Source organism: Magnusiomyces paraingens, assembly GCF_902498895.1.
Source record: "Magnusiomyces paraingens strain CBS 517.90 genome assembly, contig: contig3, whole genome shotgun sequence".
Classification (NCBI taxonomy): Eukaryota; Fungi; Ascomycota; class Dipodascomycetes; order Dipodascales; family Dipodascaceae; genus Magnusiomyces; species Magnusiomyces paraingens.
Window position 1 is genome coordinate 3,295,001 of NW_022474069.1, and position 18,972 is coordinate 3,313,972.

At 34.8% G+C, this 18,972-nt stretch overlaps 5 protein-coding genes across 5 annotated transcripts in view; 2 read left to right on the forward strand and 3 right to left on the reverse strand.

Moving 5' to 3' along the window:
• SAPINGB_P004314 (uncharacterized protein) overlaps window positions 1-914 on the forward strand; it is a gene marked incomplete at both ends in the record, with an annotated part of 1,218 nt that extends 304 nt beyond the window's left edge. The window contains one exon of the mRNA XM_031999029.1: window positions 1-914. This exon is cut by the window's left edge and continues 304 nt beyond it. Coding sequence (XP_031854920.1) covers window positions 1-914 — 914 coding nt within the window.
• A 424-nt stretch (window positions 915-1,338) lies between these two features.
• SAPINGB_P004315 (uncharacterized protein) lies at window positions 1,339-2,211 on the reverse strand (the record flags this gene model as incomplete). The annotated part of the gene is made up of 2 exons (XM_031999030.1): window positions 1,339-2,127; window positions 2,209-2,211. The coding sequence occupies 2 exons, from the start codon at window positions 2,209-2,211 to the stop codon at window positions 1,339-1,341; spliced, it is 792 nt and encodes a 263-aa protein (XP_031854921.1).
• Window positions 2,212-5,150: 2,939 nt separating this feature from the next.
• Window positions 5,151-6,332, forward strand: SAPINGB_P004316 (uncharacterized protein; the record flags this gene model as incomplete). Its single annotated transcript, XM_031999031.1, has 1 exon — window positions 5,151-6,332. The coding sequence occupies one exon, from the start codon at window positions 5,151-5,153 to the stop codon at window positions 6,330-6,332; it is 1,182 nt and encodes a 393-aa protein (XP_031854922.1).
• Window positions 6,333-8,855: 2,523 nt separating this feature from the next.
• SAPINGB_P004317 (uncharacterized protein) lies at window positions 8,856-11,002 on the reverse strand (the record flags this gene model as incomplete). Its single annotated transcript, XM_031999032.1, has 3 exons — window positions 8,856-9,503; window positions 9,844-10,745; window positions 10,828-11,002. The coding sequence occupies 3 exons, from the start codon at window positions 11,000-11,002 to the stop codon at window positions 8,856-8,858; spliced, it is 1,725 nt and encodes a 574-aa protein (XP_031854923.1).
• Window positions 11,003-12,673: 1,671 nt separating this feature from the next.
• SAPINGB_P004318 (uncharacterized protein) lies at window positions 12,674-13,741 on the reverse strand (the record flags this gene model as incomplete). The annotated part of the gene is made up of 1 exon (XM_031999033.1): window positions 12,674-13,741. One exon carries the CDS (start codon window positions 13,739-13,741, stop codon window positions 12,674-12,676), a length of 1,068 nt encoding a protein of 355 aa, XP_031854924.1.
• Between the last annotated feature and the right edge of the window lie 5,231 nt (window positions 13,742-18,972).

The window sequence follows — 18,972 nt, forward strand, 5'->3', positions numbered from 1 at the left end:
AAGGTCTTAACCTCCGTGACAATGGCATCAATGTTATTATTGGTGTCCGTAAGGATGGTGCTTCTTGGAAGGCCGCCATTGAGGACGGCTGGGTCCCTGGCAAGAACCTTTTCGATGTTGATACTGCCATTCAAAAGGGTACCATTGTCATGAACCTTCTCTCTGATGCTGCCCAGTCTGAGACTTGGCCTCACATTAAGCCCTTGCTTACCAAGGGTAAGACCCTTTACTTTTCCCACGGTTTCTCTCCTGTTTTCAAGGATCTGACCAAGGTTGAGACCCCCAAGGACATTGATGTCATTCTTGTTGCTCCTAAGGGCTCTGGCCGAACTGTCAGATCTCTTTTCAAGGAGGGCCGTGGTATCAACTCTTCTTATGCTGTTTGGCAGGATGTTACTGGCAAGGCTGAGGAGAAGGCTATTGCCCTTGCTGTTGCCGTTGGCTCTGGTTACATTTACAAGACCACTTTTGAGAAGGAGGTTAGATCTGATCTTTACGGTGAGCGTGGCTGCCTTATGGGTGGTATCCACGGTATGTTCCTTGCTCAGTACGAGGTTCTCCGTGAGCGTGGCCACTCTCCCTCTGAGGCTTTCAATGAGACTGTTGAGGAGGCTACCCAGTCTCTTTACCCCCTCATTGGCAAGTACGGTATGGACTACATGTACGATGCTTGCTCCACCACTGCCCGCCGTGGTGCTCTTGACTGGTCTCCCAAGTTTAAGGATGCTCTTAAGCCTGTCTTTAATGAGCTTTACGACCGTGTTGTTGATGGCTCTGAGACCAAGCGTTCTCTTGAGTTTAACTCCCAGCCCGATTACCGTGACAAGTTTGAGAAGGAGCTCCAGGAGATTAGAGAGCTTGAGATCTGGAGAGTCGGAAAGGAGGTTCGCAAGCTTAGACCTGAGAACAACTAAGTTTTGAATTCTTCTTTTTGTCTATTCTGAAAAAAAAAAAAAAATTTTAATGACCCCCAACTAACTCTTTTATGACTTTGTAAAAAATTTTAACCCAGTCGCCAAAAAAAAAATTTTATATATCTTTTTTTTTGGGTTTTCTTGTTTATAATATTCCATGAAGTGAATGCCAATGTTTTTTCCCAAAAAAATAATTTGAAAATTGAATTTTTATAAATTTATTAAAATTGTAAAAAAAAAAAATTTTAATTTTTTTAATTTTTTTTTTTTTTTTTTTTTTTTTTTTTTTTTTTTTTTTTTTTTTACTAAATGGCAGCCAAAAAAAAAAAATTAATTTTCTTTTCCCTTCTTTTTATTTCTATTTTAGAATTTCTATTTTTTATTATTTTTTATCATTTTTTTATTATTTTTATTTACTACTAAATCATTTGTAAGATCCAACCGCAGAAACATTTGAAGACGACGGCAGACCAACTCTGTCAGTCAAAACAGTATCAAAGCTGTAACCATCATGAGAACCTCCACACATTGTATTACGAACAATAGACTTGAAAACATCTCTGTTCTTAACAAACTGAGTAGCTGCTTCCTTATTGAGAGGATCGGTAGGATTTGGTTCGAGAAACAAAAACTGAAGACCAACCAAAATTGAATCTATACTAAGAACAGGTTTCCAATCCTGACGTAAAATATTGAGACAGACGTGGCCTTGAAGATCAATGTTTGGGTGATAAATGCGTTGGGTACAAAGAACTTTGGGAGGCTCATGGGGGAAATTTGGCGTAACTGCAAAGGAAAACTTAAATGTGCCACCTTTGTATAAGCCTTCATCGGGAGAAATGTACACATCAAAGTGCATAAGGTCGCGCTCTCCCTCGGGGAAATATATGCGCATGGTAGACGGTAGGTCTAGTTCACTAATATCCTTTTGTAGTCTTAAAAGAGCATAATTGGATCCACCAGCTCTACTAGAAGATATAGAACTCAGATCACTACGGTGTGATTGAAGAGATGAGGTCGATGGGTTTAATGAGGTCAATGACCCAATGCCTGTACCGTTAACAGAGGATGATGTTCCTGCTGGAGTAGCAGAGCCTGGGGTTGGAGCTGGAGAGTTTGGGTCTGAAACGGTCTGACCAGCACCAGCTGCTGCTGCTGCTGCTGCTTCTGCTGCTTCTGCTTGTTGTTTTTTTTTGAGAGAGAGGATATGAAGCTAAAGATGGTTAGTCAATTGGATTGATAAATAGATATATAGATATGGAAGGTAAGTTTTATCAAGAATGTATTTAGTTACCATTTAAAATTGAAGAGGATTATGTTTTATATGCAGAGAATAAGTTTGATTTTGAGAATAACAATAAGGGTGAAAAAAAAATAAAAAAAAATATTAATTTTTATAAAGGTGGCAATATAAATTTTATATTTATATATTTATTGTAAGATGATGATGATGATGATGATGATGATGATGATGATGATGATGTTGATGTCGTTGGTGATGTTATTAATGTTATTGCTTTGAGATGGTTGGGAAGGATGGCGATAATCAATTTTTTTTTAAAAATAAAATAAAAGTGGGGCTTATGTAAGGAATTAGAAAATGATGGTTTCGGTGCAAGGGTACTTAATAATTATTATATTATTTTTCTACGGAAATGTAATATAGAATTATATTATTATAATATAATAATGTTAAAGGGGTTAGGGTTAAAATTACGTGCTGCTTATACATTATTCGGGTAGTACCGATTATATAATGTTTATGAATGAGTATTAGTCATTTATTATTACTCGGGTCATATCTGGGGTATTTCCAATTCAATTTCAATTTCAATTTCAATTTCAAATTCCAGTTTTTATTATTATTATAATAATAATGAAAAAACAAATGAAAATTTCATCAACAAATTTGAAATGGCAGAAGAAAAAAAAATTGAAAAAATCATTTATAATAGAAGAAAAAAAAATTGCAATTCTCTTTGTGTATTCTTTTTTTTTTTCTTTTTTTTTTTCTTTTTTTTTCAACTCTCTTGATGGACCCTGAAGTTATTTTTATTGAAATTTTTATTGAAATAAATAAATATCTTGGTATTTATCAAATTATATATATATATATATAATTATAGTAAAAAAAATGAATATTAAAAAAAAAAAAAAATTGAGCTGTTTTTCTTTCTTTCTTTCTTTCTTCTAATATTAAAAAAATTGTCTTTCTATACTATATACTATAATATATACTCTTTTTGAATCTCTCAACTAAAATCTACTCAATCATGAATTAATTAAACATGTTCTTCTTTAATTCTTCATTTTTTTTTTCCTTTTTTTTTTTATTTATCTACCTTCTTCTTCTAATTCTTCTCTATATATATTTCTATATTTATATCTAAAAATAACATAAAATAAAATAAAATGTCACATACAACAATTAACTCAACTAGCACAACTGTATCCAATACTACATCTACTACTACACCATTTAATACACCACAAAGACATCACCAGTCATCCCATTCACAATCAAGAATGGCAAGTTCTTTAACCACAGAAACTCAATCTCAAGATGACGGCCAAGATATGGAAAAAATTAGTCTCTATGTGTTTGCAACAATTGCAGGCATCTTGTGTTTCCCCATAACGTGCGGCGCACTTGTCGAAACAGGATATCGTCGGTGGGTTCATAAAGAACAAGACAACCAAGAAGAAAATAATGATAATGATGGTAATAACGATACTAATGATAATATAGTATCAAACCAACCAAGAACAATACTTGATCCTGATTCAATATGGGGGGTTGATGGAAACCAATATTATTTGCAACTTAATAATAATAATGGTCCATCCGTATGCCTTACATTTGAGCAACTCGAAAGAATGGCTCCTCTAGTGCTCTACAGTAATCTAGTTAAAGAATATCAATCTATGCCTTCCAGTAAACGTAATTCTACATGTTATCCATCAACTGTATGTGCGATTTGCCAGTTTCAGTTCGGCTATGAAGATTGTCAAAATTGTCAAAATTGTGATGCCAATTCTACTTCTACTACAACTACTACTATCACCACTAGTAATAAGGATTTATCTTCTAAAAATGATGATGAGAAACAAAAAACAACAAAAATAGTGTCATTATTTGAAAATTCATTAATTGTGCGACAATTAGTGTGTGGTCATGTTTTCCATTCAGAGTGTATATTAAAATGGATGTGTGGCACTCGTGGGCGATGTCCTTTGTGTAACCGCGACTTTATTATTATTATTAATAATAATAGTGATGGTTAAGTTACTTAAATAAATCTACTAAGTATAAAGAGATTTTTTTTTTTTTTTGGTAGAAATGACTTGAATAAAAATTCCATTTATTTATTTATTTATTTTTATTCTTCAGTGGCGATTTAATTTGAATTAAGAATTGTCATTAATATAAAAAAAAAAAAAAAATAGGTCTGATTTTTCCAGTGGATGGTGAAGAAGAAGTTCTTTCATGTCCAACTAGAAATGGAAATGAAAATGAAAATGAAAAAAATGGAAAAAAGGCAAAAAGGAAATTTTTCAAAAATCTTAATTTAAGAATTTTTTTATTATTTTTTATCATCATCATCATCGGCTGATTAAATAAATGTGTATATCAAGGTCTGTTAAGTATATATCAGGCTAGTTCTAGGCCTTTTTTTTTTTTTTTTTTTTTTTGTTCCATCCGGAATTTCCTTTTTTTGAGTTTTTTTTTTTTTTTTTTTCATTCAATCAATCAAAAGCTCAAAAGCCCAAAAGTCCAAAAGCTCAAAAGCTCAAAAGCCCAAAAAGTCTCCGAAAATTAAAATGAGCGACTTGTCGGGTCTTTCTAATGGAATTTTTTTTTTTTTTTTTTGAAATAAAAAAAATAAAAAGCTTTAAGAAAGGTTTTTTTTTAAAAAAAATATCCCTCATATATATTTATATAAATAATCTACAGACATATATATAAATCATTCTCACCTTCCAAATGTTTCCAAAAAAAAAAAAAATTAAACATTATACTATAGAAAGAAGAAAAAAAAAAAATAAAAAATTGCTAATCTCTTTCTTATTTTTTTTTTTTTAATTTTTATTTTTATTTTTATTTTTATTTTTATTTATTCATTTTCATTTTCATTTTCAAATATATATATATATATATATCGTCATCTAATCTAACCAAATCTTCTCTCATCTTCCTTATCTCAAAAAAAAAAATAATAATAATATATCTTCATAATGAATGCCCACCAAAATACCCCTCCAATTCTCACACCCCAACCAGATCTTGAAAATGGCCCAGAAGACAACAACCACTCACATCAAACTCGTCGTAACCAGCTCGACCAACAACAACGAGAGTCCACTGGGAACTGGTTAGTAGGATCATTCATCTACCGTCTCTTTTGCGCCCCTACATCATCCATACCACACCAAATCATCCTCCTCTTTTCCTTTGCAATCTTCCTCCCAATCTTTATGATCTTTTTCTTCGTCTCCGCAATCATCCTCCTCATCCGCTCAGCTCTTGGCTATGATCCTCCATTGGCCCCACCTACAGATACTCTCGACCAAGAAACACAACAAGTCAATCCCTCCATGGTCGCTGTCTCCGCTCTAATAAATGAATTCGCACCAAATTCTGCTACACCTCATCCACCTTTACCAAGAAGAACAACCCTCCAGAGAAACCAAAGAGACCCAGATAATTGTCTGTCTGAAAAGGAACTGGAAAAACTCTTCCCTGTCACTACAGTTGCCGAATTTCTTACAACTGTCAAATCTGTAGAAAAAGAACCAAGTGATGAAAATGATGAAAAAAAATCAATAATAACTGATAATAATAGTAATAATAATTCTACAAACTTTGATTCTTCAATATCTAATGGTGATGATATTAACACTAAAGACCTAGCTGAACCTCCTCACGCCACTACTAATATTAACATTAACACTACGACTAGCACTACTAATAATAATACCAAAACAAATAAAACTACCCAATCTTCTTCTTCTTCCTCTTCCTCCTCCTCAAGATTAAATCTATCCCACCACCTCCATTTCCCTAAATTCTCCTCTTCTGGCTCCAAAGCCCCTGCTTTTCTGTCTTCTAATCATCAACAATCTTATACATCTACCTCTCTCATGTGTCCCATCTGCCAAATCCAATTTGGCCACGAACACGATGATGAAGATGGTGAAGAAAACCAACAAAACAACACTAACAACACTAACAATACCCCTTCATTAGACTCATCAACCCCTCTCAGAGTGTTGCACTGTGGTCATGCTTTCCACGACGAGTGTATCCGCAGATGGCTCTGCCACATCAAGCCTACCTGTCCTCTTTGCAACCGCGTTTTTGTCACCAAACGCAGACCCGAGCCTACCGAGTATTTTGAAGGTTATTTTTGGATATAAAGGGTTTTTGAAAAAAAAAAAACACAGATGATAAAACAAAATAACACGTAAATGTAGCTCAGCACAAAATAATTGAAAATGAGGTATTCCTAAGCATGGCGGAATCTGGTTCTCAGATTCTTCAAATTTTTAACAATAACAATTCGGCAATAGTTTAGTGGCTAGAATTTCCGCCTGTCAGCTTCTAAAGCAGCACGCGGGGGACCGGGGTTCAATTCCCCGTTGCCGAGAGTTACTTTTTTGTATTTAATTTTATATATATAAATAATTCTTTTTTTCTTTTTTATAAAAAGGGTAAGTTAGATCTTTTAAAAAATACATTTCTTGTATTTAAAAAATGTTTTTTGGTAGAATTTTTATATAAAAAAAAAAGCTTTGAAAAAAAAAAAATTGGTGTGTAACGAATGAAAAAAAGAAAAAGCGTTTAAGGGTCTGGAAAAAAAAAAAATTAAAAGGTAGTTTATTTGTCAATTGGTTCATTCTTTAGTCATTTATTTATTTATTTAAACTTTTTTTTCAATACATTAGATATATCTAAGAATTAGGCAATAGTGTAATCATCAGTCTCTAGAATTCCCTAGTTAATTCTATAAACCATCTTTATCATCTCCTTATCCTTTGTATTACTTTTGTATGATTTTTTATATGATTTTTTGAATGATCTAGTCTCTAAGGAATAAATCCACAACGGTACTGTTGTAAGGCTTAGTTAGAAAAGGGATTACTTACTACCCATGTTCAAAAAAAAAAAAAGCTTAGACATTATCAAATCTAAACTAAACCTCTTTTCTAACAAAAATTATTTATATTTCACTAACTCGTAATATATATATATATATCATCAGTATCTGCGTTATCCTTTTAGTTCCTCCTATATATATATTTATGTTCTCATAATAAATTTTTAAGCCAAACAATTAAAATGTTTGAAAGAGTTGAGATGTCCATCTCTGGAGATATCCGTTTCAGTCCTTTTCTTTCCTCTTCGGGCAAAGGACACTCAACTAAAATGTGATGAACTGTTTCCAGCTCTCCACATTTGCAGTTGTAACTATCCTTTTCAATTCCAAACTTTTTAAACCATGCGCCAAAGTTACCATGGCCTGTGCAAAACTGAGTAATATTACTCAAGATCCTTCGACTATCTATCTTTCTTCATGATCACTCCTGTGACCATTTCTTTATTTGTTTGTTTGTTTGTTTTTATTTATTTATTTAAGGGTTATAGAATTATATAACATCAGCATCTGCGCTATCCTTCCTGTCCATACTATATATCTTTTCATTTTAATAATAAACTTTTAATTTTAACTTCAACATTGCATCTCCAACAGCCCGAAAATAAGTCCTGATGCCAGCTTACGAGGAACAGGGGGTTAAAAATAACCAAACCTTCCCAACCTATCTCCACTTGTCTTCATCAACGCTGTAATTGTATTTCTTAATCCCTCCAAGCAGATGCGACCATTTCTATTCCTTCCCTATTTGTTTGTTTGTTTGTTTTTATTCAAGGGTTATAGAACTATATAACTTCAGCATCTGCGCTATCCTTCCTGTCCATACTATATATCTTTTCATTTTAATAATAAACTTTTAATTTTAACTTCAACATTGCATCTCCAACAGCCCGAAAATAAGTCCTGATGCCAGCTTACGAGGAACAGGGGGTTAAAAATAACCAAACCTTCCCAACCTATCTCCACTTGTCTTCATCAACGCTGTAATTGTATTTCTTAATCCCTCCAAGCAGAGATAAAGCTTACAATCTCTTGTAAGCCAGTTAAACTGTTTAAGAGAGTCGACATGTCCATCTCTGGAGATATCCGTTTTAGTCCTTTTCTTTCCTCTTAAAGCAAAGGACACTCAACTAAAATATTCCTTCCCTATGTTTGTTTGTTTGTTTTTATTCAAGGGTTATAGAATTATATAACATCAGCGTCTGCGCTATCCTTCTTGTCCATACTATATATTTTTTCATTTTAATAATAAACTTTTAATTTTGCCTTCAACATTGCATCTCCAACAGCCCGAAAATAAGTCCTGATGCCAGCTTACGAGGAACAGGGGGTTAAAAATAACCAAACCTTCCCAACCTATCTCCACTTGTCTTCATCAACGCTGTAATTGTATTTCTTAATCCCTCCAAGCAGAGATAAAGCTTACAATCTCTTGTAAGCCAGTTAAACTGTTTAAGAGAGTCGACATGTCCATCTCTGGAGATATCCGTTTCAGTCCTTTTCTTTCCTCTTCAAGCAAAGGACACTCAACTAAAATGTGATGAACTGTTTCCAGCTCTCCACATTTGCAGTTGTAACTATCCTTTTCAATTCCAAACTTTTTAAACCATGCGCCAAAGTTTCCATGGCCTGTGCGAAATTGAGTAATATTACTCAAGATCCTTCGACTATCTTTCTTCATGATCACTCCCGTAACCATTTTGGAAAGATTATCAGTACATTTCGATTCCACTGTGATATTATGATACCACAGATCCTTACTGCTGTTCCAATACATTTCTTGCCATTATTCCATTGCTTGTTTCTTCAAAATTCCAATCGTCTGATTTTGTTGTTGTTTCAGTGTAAGAGGTTCAACCCTCTTGCATTTTCGTTTTTCATCCTTTTTAATCATATAGTCTCTATCATCTTTCGCCAACATGTAAAGCGTGGTTAGCTTTGCAATTGGAGATTTCTCAATCAATGTTAACAAATGACCATTAATAGGATTAGTTTTGCTAATATTTAGGTGTAAACGAATAGCTTTTCGTGCCACCATAAATTTTAGCCTAATACTATATGGCATAATACCAGCTTCCTTTTGTAGTACCGCAATAGGAGTTGTGCGATAAGCACCAACAATTCTTCTTAAAGCCATGTTCTGCATCACTTCCAACTTGTGGATTTCTCCTTTCAAGATTTTATGATGCCAAATTTCTAAGCCATATTCAACAATTGGTCTCACGCAAGCAATATACAGTGATCTGACTGCAGACCCTCGCATACCTTTTTGCACGCCACCAAGATGCCAAATAGCACCAACAGCTTTTCTTGCTTTATTGATTTTATTCAAAATATGTGATTTAAAATCAAGCAGATTGTTCAAAGTAATTCCAAGCAATTTAACTTCCTTCTGGGGTTCACGAAGTTCTCCATTAGGTAAAAGTAAGTTGCACTTTTTTCATCTTTAGGTTTCACATTTTTTGTAAAATGAATAAAACCCAATTTATCACCCAAATCAATTTTGGTCATTCTTGATTTAGCCCAATTACAACATTTTTCTAATATGTTGCTTAAGCTTTGGTATTTTCTTCAATTTTACCTTCAACGGTAATAGTCACATCATCAATAAAGCCAAAGGAGTTCCACCCCATTCTTTAATGGCATGATACATTGGTGTGGAATATATCAAAAAAGTAGTGGTGAAATAGGTGAGCCTTGCGGAATTCCAGTACTAATTTTTGCACTGATCCTTTTCTTCGGTCCATGAGCATACTAGCTTCTCTTTCACTTACAAATTGGTATGTCCAGTTTATAAGTGCTTTGGGTAGTTTCATATCCTCCATTGTGTCTGCCAATAAATTTCTGTTGACATTATCAAAAGCTCCTTGAATATCAATGAGCATAGCTGAAAGTTTTTTTTCTTTACTAGTTTCAATTCTTTGGACAAGTTCCAAAACAGCATCAGTAGCACAATAACCTTGTCTTCCCCATATTGCTCTGGTGGAAGTAAGTGTGTTGTAAGCTTGGTCATTCTTTTTGTATAATTTTTCCAGTACTTTAGATGGAATCTTAAGTAAGGAAATTGGTCGGTATGCTCTTGGCTTTGAATAGTCAGGTTTCTTAGGTTTAGGTATAACAACAATAATGCCATGTCTCCAGACTTTTGGGTGGTATCCAAACTTCACACAAGCTTGGAGAAGCTTGAAAAACCTTTCCTTAAAGTCTTTATTCAGCCATGCCATCTTTAAAACTTTGCCAGTAATTCCATCGTCTCCTGGAGCTTTATCATTTGGGGTATCAGCCAATGCAGAGTCAACTTCATCAAACTCTAATTTTGGCCATCGAGAATCGTCGTCAATTTCAAACTCTCTATCAAGACCATGATCAATTTCAGGTAGAAGTGCCTTCCATATTTCATGTCTTTTTTCGTCAACAGTAGTAGTGAGAGTTCCATCTTCTTTTCTAATTTGTGGTATAATGGTATCATTGCTTTTTGGATTAATATACTTCAAAATCTTCCAAATGTCATTTCCTTCTAAACTAGACAAATATTTATTCCATTGCTCAGTACTTGCTTCACGCAAACTGTGGTCAAAAATTTTTCTAGCTTTTTTCGCCTCTTCAATTTTTTGTCGTTTCAAAGCCAAAGAAGGTTGTCTTTGACGGGCTTCCCTTTTAGCTTCTATTTCCTTCCCTATTGTTTGTTTGTTTGTTTTTATTCAAGGGTTATGGAACTATATAACTTCAGCATCTGCGCTATCCTTTTATTGTCTGACTATGTGACTTGCCGGTTTTCATTTGTACCTTTTTAGTACGGGTGGTTTCTGTTCTGTGCGTCTCCAGTAGCCCGGAAGATGGGCCCTGATGCCAGCTTACGAGGAACAGGGAGAACCAGTCTGTCGGTCCCAAAACCTTCCCAACCCATTTCCACTTATCTTCACGGACGCCCATGTATTTCTTAATCTCTTCTGTCAGAGATACGGCCCGCAATCACCTGCAGGCTATTTAGACTGTACGGAAGAGTCGGCATTCCTGTAACCAGGGTAGCCTATGGTTTTCAGTCTAGGTGTATACTCCCGTACACATCCTCAGGAAAAGGGGGTATTCTGGGAATCGAACCCAGTATCTTTCGCTTTCGAGCGAACGTGTTACCCTTTACACCATCCAGCCCTTTCCCCCATTTCCTTCCCTATTGTTTGTTTGTTTGTTTTTATTCAAGGGTTATAGAACTATATAACATCAGCATCTGCGCTATCCTTTTTATTGTCTAACTATGTGACTTGCCGGTTTTCATTTGTACCTTTTTAGTACGGGTGGTTTCTGTTCTGTGCGTCTCCGGTAGCCCGGAAGATGGGCCCTGATGCCAGCTTACGAGGAACAGGGAGAACCAGTCTGTCGGTCCCAAAACCCTCCCAACCCATTTCCACTTATCTTCACGGACGCCCATGTATTTCTTAATCTCTTCCGTCAGAGATACGGCCCGCAATCACCTGCAGGCTATTTAGACTGTACGGAAGAGTCGGCATTCCTGTAACCAGGGTAGCCTATGGTTTTCAGTCTAGGTGTATACTCCCGTACACATCCTCAGGAAAAGGGGGTATTCTGGGAATCGAACCCAGTATCTTCCGCTATCGAGCGAACGTGTTACCCTTTACACCATCCAGCCCTTTCCCCCATTTCCTTCCCTATGTTTGTTTGTTTGTTTTTATTCAAGGGTTATAGAACTATATAACATCAGCATCTGCGCTATCCTTTTATTGTCTGACTATGTGACTTGCCGGTTTTCATTTGTACCTTTTTAGTACTGGTGGTTTCTGTTCTGTGCGTCTCCGGTAGCCCGGAAGATGGGCCCTGATGCCAGCTTACGAGGAACAGGGAGAACCAGTCTGTCGGTCCCAAAACCTTCCCAACCCATTTCCACTTATCTTCACGGACGCCCATGTATTTCTTAATCTCTTCCGTCAGAGATACGGCCCGCAATCACCTGCAGGCTATTTAGACTGTACGGAAGAGTCGGCATTCCTGTAACCAGGGTAGCCTATGGTTTTTCAGTCTAGGTGTATACTCCCGTACACATCCTCAGGAAAAGGGGGTATTCTGGGAATCGAACCCAGTATCTTCCGCTTTCGAGCGAATGTGTTACCCTTTACACCATCCAGCCCTTTCCCCCCATTTCCTTCCCTAATTGTTTGTTTGTTTGTTTTTATTCAAGGGTTATAGAATTATATAACATCAGCATCTGCGCTATCCTTCTTGTCCATACTATATATTTTTTCATTTTGATAATAAACTTTTAATTTTGGCTTCAACATTGCATCTCCAACAGCCCGAAAATAAGTCCTGATGCCAGCTTACGAGGAACAGGGGGTTAAAATAACCAAACCTTCCCAACCTATCTCCACTTGTCTTCATCAACGCTGTAATTGTATTTCTTAATCCCTCCAAGCAGAGATAAAGCTTACAATCTCTTGTAAGCCAGTTAAACTGTTTAAGAGAGTCGACATGTCCATCTCTGGAGATATCCGTTTCAGTCCTTTTCTTTCCTCTTCAAGCAAAGGACACTCAACTAAAATGTGATGAACTGTTTCCAGCTCTCCACATTTGCAGTTGTAACTATCCTTTTCAATTCCAAACTTTTTTAAACCATGCGCCAAAGTTGCCATGGCCTGTGCGAAATTGAGTAATATTACTCAAGATCCTTCGACTATCTTTCTTCATGATCACTCCCGTAACCATTTTGGAAAGATTATCAGTACATTTCGACTCCACTGTGATATTATGATACCACAGATCCTTACTGCTGTTCCAATACATTTCTTGCCATTCTTCCATTGCTTGTTTTTTCAAAATTCCAATCGTCTGATTTTGTTGTTGTTTCAGTGTAAGAGGTTCAACCCTCTTGCATTTTCGTTTTTCATCTATTTTAATCATATAGTCTCTATCATCTTTCGCCAACATGTAAAGCGTGGTTAGCTTTGCAATTGGAGATTTCTCAATCAATGTTAACAAATGACCATTAATAGGATTAGTTTTGCTAATATTTAGGTGTAAACGAATAGCTTTTCGTGCCACCATAAATTTTAGCCTAATACTATATGGCATAATACCAGCTTCCTTTTGTAGTACCGCAATAGGAGTTGTGCGATAAGCACCAACAATTCTTCTTAAAGCCATATTCTGCATTACTTCCAACTTGTGGATTTCTCCTTTCAAAATTTTGTGATGCCAAATTTCTAAGCCATATTCGACAATTGGTCTCACGCAAGCAATATACAGTGATCTGACTGCAGACCCTCGCATACCTTTTGCACGCCACCAAGATGCCAAATAGCACCAACAGCTTTTTCTTGCTTTATTGATTTTATTCAAAATATGAGATTTAAAATCAAGCAGATTGTTCAAAGTAATTCCAAGCAATTTAACTTCCTTCTGGGGTTCACGAAGTTCTCCATTAGGTAAAGTAAGTTGCACTTTCTCATCTTTAGGTTTCACATTTTTTGTAAAATGAATAAAACCCAATTTGTCACCCAAATCAATTTTGGTCATTCTTGATTTAGCCCAATTACAACATTTTTCTAATATGTTGCTTAAGCTTTTGGTATTTTCTTCAATTTTACCTTCAACGGTAATAGTCACATCATCAATAAAGCCAAAAGGAGTTCCACCCCATTCTTTAATGGCATGATACATTGGTGTGGAATATATCAAAAAAAGTAGTGGTGAAATAGGTGAGCCTTGCGGAATTCCAGTACTAATTTTTTGTACTGATCCTTTTCTTCGGTCCATGAGCATACTAGCTTCTCTTTCACTTACAAATTGGTACGTCCAGTTTATAAGTGCTTTGGGTAGTTTCATATCCTCCATTGTGTGTGCCAATATATTTCTGTTAACATTATCAAAAGCTCCTTGAATATCAATGAGCATAGCTGAAATTTTTTCCTTACTAGTTACAATTCTTTGGACAAGTTCCAAAACAGCATCAGTAGCACAATAACCTTGTCTTCCCCCATATTGCTCTGGTGGAAGATTTCCTTCCCTAACTATTTAAAAACTATAAATATTTCCTTTTTGTGTCTTAGTTATATTTTATAGAAATTACTTTCCTAAGAAAGCCTTGCTAGCTCAATCGGTAGAGCGTGAGACTCTTAAATAAAGTTTATCTCAAGGTTGGGGGTTCGAGCCCCCCGTAGGGCTTTAGCTTTTTAAAAGTTTATATTTTTCCTTTTCTTTTCAGATATTTGAATCAAAAAAATTTTGAGAAAAGTTTGGTAATTAAAAAATGAAAAGGAAAGCAAAGCATTACAGTTATACTTTGTTTAATTCAGGTAACTTACAAAAAAGTCAATATAAATTAAACTTTGGTCCCACGAATTTCATGCATTTATTGTAAACTTCAAACAAAACTATTGTTTTATTTTATTTTTACTTTAAATTATCAAAACTGTAAAAAAAAAATTGTGTTATTCAAACTATTTTAAAAAATTTTGAACTGTTGTATATATTAAAAATAATAAAAAAACACCCCTCCTTTTTAAAGAATTCTTTTAGTACTCAGCTGTTTGTTCCTGTAGATTACTATCTAATCCTTGGTAAATAACTGATAAAAGTAAAATTAAATATTACGAAACAAAGCCACTTTCATTTAAGAATAAAATATCTATTAATTAAAATAACATATTTTAATTATTAAGCTGAAATAAGGTTTATTGTTTGTTTGTTTGTTTTTATTCAAGGGTTATGGAACTATATAACTTCAGCATCTGCGCTATCCTTTTATTGTCTGACTTTGTGACTTGCCGGTTTTCAGTTGTACCTTTTTAATACGGGTGGTTTCTGTTCTGTGCGTCTCCGGTAGCCCGGGAAATGGGCCCTGATGCCAGCTTACGAGGAACAGGGAGAACCAGTCTGTCGGTCCCAAAACCTTCCCAACCCATTTCCACTTATCTTCACGGACGCCCATGTATTTCTTAATCTCTTCCGTCAGAGATACGGTCCGCAATCACCTGCAGGCTATTTAGACTGTACGGAAGAGTCGGCATTCCTGTAACCAGGGTAGCCTATGGTTTTCAGTCTAGGTGTATACTCCCGTACACATCTTCAGGAAAAGGGGGTATTCAGGGAATCGAACCCAGTATCTTCCGCTTTCGAGCGAACGTATTATCTTTTACACCATCCAGCCCTTTCCCCTTAAATTAAACCCAATTTTTTAGTAATTACAGATTTTTAATATTGGTTCTTTGTAGTATTGCTATAAATCTTTACATATAACGACTAAGGTTCTGTAGTGTAGTTGGTTATCACCTTGGATTCTGATTCCAATAACCCCGGTTCGAATCCGGGCAGGACCTAGTTTTTTGCTTTTTTTAAAATATTTACTCAACTTTTGCATTCAAGTTTTTTTTTTTAAACAAAAATGATGAAGATAAAAATATTTATATCCTCATTTTATTTTAAAATAATTTATATGTATCTGGTTGTGTTGTTTTTGTAATGTTTGAGCATATTTTATTTAGCTGAGGTAAAAAGTGCTCAACTTTTGTGTCTATAAGGAAGATTATTGGTGTCATACTGGTATGAGCTCTATCCGCTTTGCCTTTTGTGGTAGTGTAAAAGAAAATAAAACATATACTTCTTATTTTACTCTCATATTTTTTATACTCCAATACCATGCATATGATAGAATACATTCATAAAATTAGGTCTCCAAGCGCGAAATGAATATTTGATCAAGTAAAATCTCTTCATGAAGAGCTTAGAATAATACATGAAAATTGGAACTATGAGGCGAAAGATAATTGGGTTCTATATATATATATATATTATAATATTACGTGACTTTAAGGTCTGGAATTCTGACCTCATGATTTATTCACGGGATTGTCCAAAGTGATTCCAAGGCAGGTGGCGCAGTCCGTGATTAAGGTTAGGGTTAGACGTTTGGTAGACCACATGCCCAGACTAAAAATTCTTGCTTTTCCGCAGAAAAAAAAAGAAAAAAAAAATAAAGTTTTTTACACACTTGAAAATAAATGGGTGGGAAAATGGAAAGGCTTCACGTGACAAATTAGTCAGGATTGTGTTGGATTTTAGTAAGAATTAAATCAATCTTAGTAATGTTTGTGTGGATGATTATCAAAGAATTCCCAAGATGGTAATTTTTTATGATCGAATTAGGACGAAGAGGAGATAAAAATCAAATTTTCTGGCAGATTTATAAGAAATCGGCCATTTTGTTACGGGCATTTCCCATTTCCCTCCCACGTATTTTCAACAGTGTTACTGTCTTTCAATCTGTCCAACTTCTTCCACACCATTTTTATTTCAACCCAACGAAACCTCAACTTTTTTAGAAATTTTCATAATCCATAAAAAAGAAAAGAATAATGCTTGTGATATAAAAATACTATGACAACCGAGGGATTCGAACCCTCGCCTCCGAAGAGATAGGAACCTTAATCCTACGCCTTAGACCAACTCGGCCAGATTGCCAACACTTGAAAATGTTGTTTAATAATACCTACATAAGGGCCTTTGAAAAGAGATATATATTTTGTATAATTGAAAGAAAATTATTTTTCTTGAATAAAAACAAACAAACAAACAATAAGAAAATGATTTTTCTCTTGAATAAAAACAAACAAACAAGAAAATGATTTTTTATTGCAAAATTCATTATTTTGTTATTGAAAATGATTCAGTCCTTGGATATCAGATACTTTTCTTTTTAAGGAGTGAGTGAACGGAAGCACAAGCCTTATCTAAACCCTCCGGCAACCCTGGCAAATAGGTAATTAGGGAGTCATCCCCTTCACAAAAAAAAAAAAACACACAGGCATCTGTAAAATAAGGTGTAAACCGATTGAGTACAGTTAGTACTGACTAAACGGGGTTTCCCTATTTCTCTTGAATTGACCTCAGAACCCTATATTCGGGGCTACCAAAGGCACACATATCGAAGCAACCTGTGCTAAAAATTTATACCTATAACATCACAACAAAATGATAGCATTGAAGCCGATGTTATATAGATTTAAAAAATTTGAATGAAAATAAGCAAGAAGCAATAATCAATAGCAAATAAATTTTATCACAAAAAAAATTAACTAAATATATTTTATAAAAAAATAACGACACCAGCAGGACTCGAACCTGCGCGGGAAATCCCAAAAGATTTCTAATCTTTCGCCTTAACCGCTCGGCCATAGTGCCTATAGAATATAATAAACCAACATGCGATTGATCAACCGGATAAAGTAACATACAATCGATTGGTCCCCTTTTCCTGAGGATGTGTACGGGAGTATACACCTAGACTGAAAACCATAGGCTACCCTGGTTACAGGAATGCCGACTCTTCCGTACAGTCTAAATAGCCTGCAGGTGATTGCGGACCGTATCTCTGACGGAAGAGATTAAGAAATACATGGGCGTCCGTGAAGATAAGTGGAAATGGGTTGGGAAGGTTTTGGGACCGACAGACTGGTTCTCCCTGTTCCTCGTAAGCTGGCATCAGGGCCCATTTCCCGGGCTACCGGAGACGCACAGAACAGAAACCACCCGTACTAAAAAGGTACAACTGAAAACCGGCAAGTCACAAAGTCAGACAATAAAAGGATAGCGCAGATGCTGATGTTATATAGTTCTATAACCCTTGAATAAAAACAAACAAACAAACAAACAAACAAAACATTTTCATTTTTATCATTGAATTAACAGATGTCTATGTTTATTTATTTTTTATCGGTTTCTTCAAATAATAACTTTTTTTGTGCTTTTAAGAAAATGGAATTATCTAATGGGTTATTGAAACAAAGCCTTTTTATTTATATATACTTTAAAAAAGATTGCAAAAAGACATAAGAAAATAAATTCAGATAATGATATCAACCAAATATTGGGAGGAGGAAACAGTCTAATGAGAAGTCATTGGCCAAGGACATGACTTGATTGATCCAACAAAGAGTGTTTTGCTTATTACTTTGAAGGTTGGTAAAAAAATACTAACAAAATGAGTTAGTGTTTTGATTCAGCTTAACGGTTTAAGTCTAAAGATCTTCTGATGATCATCAAACCAAGATCATGGCCTAGGTTTATTTTGACATTTTTCTTTCCTTTTTTTTTTCCCCGCAAATTTGGTCATATCTTTGTTCTGAAATATTTCAACCTTCTCTCGCTATTTGCGTCAGTTTTTTCTTTTTTTTTTTGAAGGTTCATTTTAATATATACAAAAACGTATTCAAATTGGTAGTCAATTCATAATTTGAAGATCATTGGCATATATTTACCTGAAAAGTGCACTTCTTTTGTTTTGGCTGAATAATGGGCCCATACTATCATTTATTTTTTAAAGTATTATTATAATCTTTGAATAATGTGTGTTAACGACTAACCTTGTCTTGGAATAGATTTTTGCAATGTGTCGATACCATGAGTTCTTTCAATTAACAAGTAAAATTCAAACAAATTCAATTTTAATATTTTTTAAGAAATTATTACTCCAAAGTATTTACAAAGTTTAAACAATGTAAAAATTTTTTTTTTAAAAAACAATTTTGCAATTAATTGCAATATTGTAAACAAAATAAAACAAAAACTAAGGTCGCACCCGGAATCGAACCAGGAACCTGCAGATCTGCAATCTGATGCGCTACCATTACGCCATACGACCACGTGATACTTTTGTCGTTAATATTTAACTAAATGATCCATTATAAGTTTAAAAACATTAAATAAGTCTATTTTTGCAATTTTTAGTTCCTCGTAAGCTGGCATCAGGACTTATTTTTGGGCTGTTGGAGATGCAATGATGAAGCCAAAATTAAAAGTTTATTATTAAAATGAAAAGATATATAGTATGGACAAGAAGGATAGCGCAGATGCTTATGTTATATAATTCTATAACCCTTGAATTAATAAAAACA